Source organism: Podarcis tiliguerta (assembly GCF_965153285.1).
Source record: "Podarcis tiliguerta genome assembly, chromosome: 16".
Lineage (NCBI taxonomy): Eukaryota > Metazoa > Chordata > Lepidosauria > Squamata > Lacertidae > Podarcis > Podarcis tiliguerta.
The window spans coordinates 26008621-26015239 of NC_139549.1; the positions used below are offsets into that span (position 1 = coordinate 26008621).

The following is a 6619-nucleotide window of genomic DNA, read 5'->3' on the forward strand; positions in this document are numbered from 1 at the left end:
CGATCAAAAACCACACCCGGGCAAAGGCAGGTTCTCCCAGCCCGACCAGCCTGCAGCTGTTCACGCACCCGGTGCATTGTGGGAGTTGTAGTTCCCTCCCCCTGCCTCCTGCGGGAACTGCATCCCCCAGCAGGCTGTGCTTCCTCGGCCCTCCGCGTGGCTGCAATAGAGGTCAAGTGCACCCTCTGGGGTGCAGCGCGAGGTGAGGGTCGCGTGTCGCTTACCGCGGGGTGAAACCCATGACGCGCCTTTCGGAGGGAGGGAGAGAAATGGCCCAGGTCCCCTTTGCAGAGGATGCCCATTTCTCCCGCTTGCCCCTCCCCTGGCTGGTTACATGTATGGGGTCGAGAGTTACATAACGAGGCGGCGATCCTCTGCGCTCACAGAAAGCTGCTGCACCGACAAAAATAGATCCAAGTCCAAAATGCAGCTGGGGGGATAGAGAAGGGATATTCTGATGTTCCTCCCCCAAGCGCCCCAGAGGCAACATCAGATTTAATGGGGTCGCCGCCCTATAACCTTTGCGTAAGCTACCGAGAGGCATGTCTTTTAAAATCTTAAACCCTATTATAGTTCTCGTTGGTTGGATGAGCACTTTTAGGGATCTTTCATTTCATGCCCGCTCCCTCTTAAGTGTTTTTAATTGGTTATCAAGTGGGTTTCGGAGACCTTTCCTTGTGCAATGCAGTGAAGAAATGGAATAGGTAACATTATAATAAAAGAACTTTGAAACAGGGGTGTCTCTCTGTCCCCACAATTTAGCCCATCTATAGAAGGAGGGTGATGATGTAATAATAATAATAATTGTAAAGTTGAAAGGGACCCTGAGGATCATCTAGTCCAACCCCCAGCAAAGCAGGAATATAAAACTGTCCTATATGGGGATCAAACCTGGAACCTTGGCATTATCAGCAGCATGCTCTAACCCAGGGGTCTGCAACCCGCGGCTCCGGAGCCGCATGTGGCTCTTTTACACTTTTGCTGTGGCTCCGGGGCAGATACTAGCGAGGGGAGGAGGCGCATTGTGCGCCCCGACACTCCCCACTGTAGCGGGCGCTGTACTGGCTGTGACGTCGCATGGGGGTGGTGCGTGCGTTAGTCATGCACCGTCCCGACGTCACCTTCCCGCCCGCTGTCAGATCGGAGGGCAGCGGCGCGCATGCTTTAAATGTCACAATGGTTTTGCGGCTCCCAGGTTGTTTTTTTCTTCGGAAATGGGTCCAAGTGGCTCTTTTTGTCTTAAAGGTTGCAGACCCCTGCTCTAACCAACAGAGCTATGAATAATAATAATAGCCAATTTAAGCTGCAATCTGAGTAGGCATGAGAGAACAATTGTGGCTTAGTGGCTAAATCATCAGGTAAGGATCTGGGAGACCAGAGTTCAAATCCTCACTCAGCCATGATGCTCACTGGGTCACCTTGGGCCAGTCATTTGCTCTCAACCTGACCCACCATACAGAGCTGTTGTAAAGATAAAATGGGGAGAGGTATGCGTGCAACTTTGAGCTCCTTGGAGCAAAAGCTGGGAAATGAATTCAACAGAACAAACAAATGGCAGTCGCATGGGCTCAGCACCTCCCACTGAGAACGCAGTCCGATTTTGGAACTTAAAAACCGTTTTAAAGCTTTGAGCACCTTCCCCTAACCAGATGCCCTCCAGTGAGATGCCCATCCAGGCTAGGAGATCACAGTGGTCCTCTTGTGCCACACAGTTAAACAAGTGCTGTGTCGTGGTTCAGGGAAACCCAGGTCCAAGCCATAGATGTCAACGTTTCCCTTTTTTAAAGGGAAATTCCCTTATTCCGAATAGGATTCCTCGTAAGAAAATGTAAAAGTTGACAGCTATGGTCCAAGCCCACCCTCGGCCACTTAGTGAGCTTGGAGCTTGTCATTTTTTCAGCCTAATGCTGGGGTGAGGAATCTGTGGCCCTCCGGATAAGGCTCAACTCTCAGTGTGGCCAGTGCTTGGGGATGATAGCACTGGATGTTCCCCAACTCTGAATTTAAATTCTTGGGACCACCCCGAGCCTTTGAGGCAAAAAACAAGGCCAACCCAATGTGTTTTGTTGCATGAGACAAAGTTCGGGAGCCTCCACCGCAAGTATCCAGTCTGCCTAAAGGTCAGGCCGGCTCCGAACATAAAGCCATGTGAGCAGAGTTTGAAAAGAAGCAGTCCTCACCTGTCCTCTTCTGTCCTCACCTAGATGAGCGTTACCTCTCTCCTGAAGGTCTTGGAAGGATGGCCCATGCGTGGACTTCACTGCCGTGGCTCGCACTCCTCCGTGGCCAAGGCTGACCAGACCCTGGCCTTTGTTCCCGCCAGTCCTCCCCTGGACCCGGCGGAAGTCCAGAAGCTGCAAGAGTTTGTGAGCAGGGCCCGGAGGCTCTTTGTGTTGACCGGAGCAGGAATCTCCACCGAATCTGGAATCCCGGACTATCGCTCTGAAGGCGTGGGCCTCTACTCCCGGACGGATCGGCGTCCCGTCCAGCACGCTGAATTTCTGCGGAGTGCCCGGGCCCGCCAGAAGTACTGGGCCAGGAACTTTGTCGGCTGGCCCCAGTTTTCGGCCCACCAGCCCAACATCGCCCACTTGGCCCTGAGGAACTGGGAGGCACTGGGGAAACTGCACTGGCTGGTGACCCAGAACGTAGATGCCCTGCACGCCAAGGCCGGCAGCCAGCGTTTGACGGAGCTTCACGGCTGCATCCACAGGTTGGGGAGAGTGGAGATGGGGAGGCTGGCTGATGGGAAAAGGGGACTGCAAATTTGCAACTGGGATGAGCTGTTTCTGGAGATGTGAGCGGCAGTTGGGGGGGGAATGTTGGCCCCACAAATCCCCTTGCTGAAAAATAAAAGGGGTGAGTGATTGGTCTGCACAGCCGCAATCATAGGTAAGGTAAAGGGACCCCTGACCATTAGGTCCAGTCGTGGCCGACTCTGGGGTTGCGGCGTTCATCTCGCTTTATTGGCCGAGGGAGCCGGCGTGCAGCTTCCGGGTCATGTGGCCAGCATGACTAAGCCGCTTCTGGCGAACCAGAGCAGCACACGGAAACGCCGTTTACCTTCCCACCGGAGCAGTACCTATTTATCTACTTGCACTTTGACGTGCTTTCAAACTGCTAGGTTGGCAGGAGCAGGGACCGAACGATGGGAGCTCACCCCGTTGCGGGGATTTGAACCGCCGACCTTCTGATCGGCAAGTCCTAGGCTCTTTGGTTTAACCCACAGTGCCACCCGCCACCCTGCCATAACCATAGAGAGATATAAAAAGTAACCACTGCAAGTGCCTTTAAAATGCACACTGTTACCGGCCCAGAGAAGATAAAGTCCCTGCCAGAGAAGAATGGCAGATGAAGTTAAAGACCTTTGTAAACAGTTAAAATCGTTAGTAGGATTGGAATATCACTTGTAGTTTAATGGTGAATTCTGGACACAATGGAAGAGGTAAAGGGTTTGGATTATCATAAAAGATGCAGGAGGAAATGACTAATAATAGGACCCACAAAGGGGAGGATGGAAGTCCAGGAGATTCCTTGGAATCTTGTTTTTATGATTTATGTTTGCTATATCTCTATAAAATTTTAAGTTGAGGAACCAAATAAATAAATTTAAAAATAAAATAAAATGCACCCTGTGGTTGTTATTGTTGCTGTTTTACAATTTGATCTTGAATGAAAACAGCAACAACAACAATTTATATGCTGCCCATCTGACTGGCTGCTTGGAGTCGCAGGACTACAGTTGATTATTTTTTTGTTGCATATATTTCAACAATCCCAAAGTTTGAAAGGCATTAGCACAGACGTTGCAAAGGTGGGGTAATCTGTGGTGGAACAACCTCATTGAAGAAGAAAACAACGGTTACCCAGACCTCATTGCTGGTTCTGAAAGGGCCCCCATGACAGTTCGCACTTCGGGGCCCCCCAAAATGTAGGTCCGCCACAGCTTAGAGATGGCGGGGATCGAACCTGGGACCTTCTGCATGCAGAGTAGGCAGTGCTATGGAACAGTGGTCCTTTTCTTATAGATACAGCAATACTCTAGTCCTCATGGTTCTGAACTATGGAACTCTCTCCCACAGGAGGTCACCAACCTAGATGGCTTTAAAAGACAAATTCATTGGCTGTCGATTGCTACTAGCCATGAATGCTAGGCTCTGCCACACCAGTGAGAGGCAGTAACATTTCTGAATACTGCTTGCTGGAAGGAGAGAGGGCTCTTGTGCTCCAATCCTGCTTGCCAGTTTCCCATAGGCATGTGGTTGGCCACTGTGAGAACAGGGCGCTGGACTAGTTGGGCTATTGGCCTGATCCAGCAGGGCTGTTCTTACGTTCTTATAAATAAAGTGCAGATTTAAATAGGAACCTATCCCAGGCTGAATCAGACCACTGGTCCATTGAATGGAAGTGTTGTCTGTACTGCTACAGCCCTTCCCCTAAAATAAATTAATATTCCAGTCTATGGGTCGGCAAACTAAGGCCCATGGGCCCGATCAGGCCCAATTGCCTTCTGGATCCGGTCTGCAGATGGGCCAGGAATCGCCGTGTGAATCGCCAGCACACATGTTTTTCCCCTCTCCCTCACATGGCGGCGGTGGCGCCTTCTCCCTCCCTCCCTCCCTCCCTCCCTCCCGGCTTCTCCCCGCCCTGCCTAGAGGAGGAAGGGGCTGGGCTTTGTTGGTGCCAGCAGCAGCAGCAGCGCTTGAGCAGCCGCCATTTTAAGCAGCGCCTCTCTGGAGCTCTTTTGCGCTCCGCTCATCGCCCCCCTGCCGCTCACAAGACACAGGTAAGCAGCCACGGGGCTCATGGTGCTCTTGCATCAGTGGATACAGTGGTACCTCAGGTTAAGTATTTAATTCGTTCCAGAGGTCCGTATTTAACCTGAAAACGTTCTTAACCTGTATGTAATCTGAAGTGTATGTAACCCGAGGTACCACTGTAATAGGCTACTGTGAAAACAGGATGCTACATAGGCCCCATTTGGCTTGATCCAGCATGTTTTTATGTTGCCTCGCAGGGTCTTGTGCCTCAGTTGTGGAGACCGGACGCCCCGCACTGACCTCCAGGAGCGCTTTGAGGCCTTGAACCCCACCTGGAGAGCAGAGGTGCATGGGGTGGCCCCGGACGGCGACGTCTTCCTGTCCGAAGAAGAGGTGCGCACTTTCCTCGTCCCCCCGTGCAGCAAGTGCGGCGGGAACCTCAAACCAGACGTGACGTTCTTCGGGGACTCCGTGAGCAAGGAGAAAGTGGACTTTGTATACCAGCGCCTGGGCGAGGCCGACTCGGTCCTGGTGGCGGGGTCCTCTTTGCAGGTGGGTGCCCACAGCCAGTGAGGAGCTGGACCTGGGAGCAGAGGAGAGGCGGTCACTTTCTACCCCCAGTCCCAGCCCCACCCCGCAAAGGCAGGTTCAGATTTAGCTGCATTGAGCATACAGTTCTCTGAATTAGAACCGCAGTGTTTATATACCATGTTCCCAAAATTTGTCTCGGTTATCTGTACAAAATGGGACGTGGGTGGCGCTGTGGGTTAAACCACAGAGCCTAGGACTTGCTGATCAGAAGGTCAGCGGTTCGAATCCCTGTGACGGGGTGAGCTCCCGTTGCTCAGTCCCTGCTCCTGCCAACCTAGCAATTTGAAAGCACATCAAAGTGCAAGTAGATAAATAGGTACCGCACCGGCGGGAAGGTAAACAGTGTTTCCGTGTGCTGCTCTGGTTCGCCAGAAGCGGCTTAGTCATGCTGGCCACATGACCCGGAAGCTGTACGCCGGCTCCCTCGGCCAATAAAGCGAGATGAACGCTGCAACCTCAGAGTAGGCCACGACTGGACCTAATGGTCAGGGGTCCCTTTACCTTTACCTTATCTGTACAAAAACCTTGTGAGGTTTATTTTCTTATCACTTTCATATCCCGCCTTTTTTCTCCAAGGAGCACAAGGCGACGTTTTCGTCGTTCTCCCCCTCCTCTTTCCAGTCCCCACAACAACCCTGTGAGGTAGATTAGGCTGAGAGAGGCAAGGACTGGCTCAAGGTCATCCAGTCAGCTTTTTGGTGGGATGGGAAATTTGAACCCTGGTCTCCTAGTCCAACACTCTAACACCACACTGGCTCTCAGGCTGCAGAGTATTCTTATAGGCAAGTGAGATCTGCCGGGAAATCTTGCGGTGTTAACGTGCCAGCTCATTTTCAGGCTCAATTCAAGGTGCTCACATTAGTGTTTGAAGCCCTCAGGCCCCCAATATATGAAAGGCCACCTCCTTCCCCACAGAACTTGTCGGGTGCTGAGATGGGCAGAGGAGACCCTCTTGGTAGTTCCTCCACCTTCAGAGGCTCAGGATAGCAGCAGCCCAGGAGAGGGCCTTCTCTGTGGTGGCCCCTAAGCTGTGAAACACACACTTCTTCACCCTGTCGTTGGATATTTGAGTGTATATTTTTAGGACCCACCTTATTTCTGTCATTGTTTTAAACTGTTTTAAACAGTTCCGATTTGTTTGTTTGTTTAAACAACAACAACAGCCACAGCCACAGCCACACTCCCTATCTCACATTCAGGAGCTTTTGCCAGCCAGTTAAACAGCCCCTTCTGCTAAAGAGGACTGGGTAGGTAAATTCATTCTTTAA

At 51.7% G+C, this 6619-nt stretch overlaps 1 protein-coding gene across 2 annotated transcripts in view; it reads left to right on the plus strand.

Moving 5' to 3' along the window:
• SIRT4 (sirtuin 4) overlaps window positions 1-6619 on the plus strand; it is a 14767-nt gene continuing 8148 nt past the window's right edge. The window contains exons 1-3 of one of the 2 annotated variants that reach the window (XM_083417925.1): window positions 1-202; window positions 2205-2713; window positions 5018-5312. In XM_083417925.1, coding sequence (XP_083274051.1) covers window positions 2205-2713; window positions 5018-5312 — 804 coding nt within the window. In that variant the 5' untranslated portion in view covers window positions 1-202. The remainder of the gene's footprint in view (window positions 203-2204; window positions 2714-5017; window positions 5313-6619) is intronic. The other variant, XM_083417924.1, reaches the window with a different exon arrangement.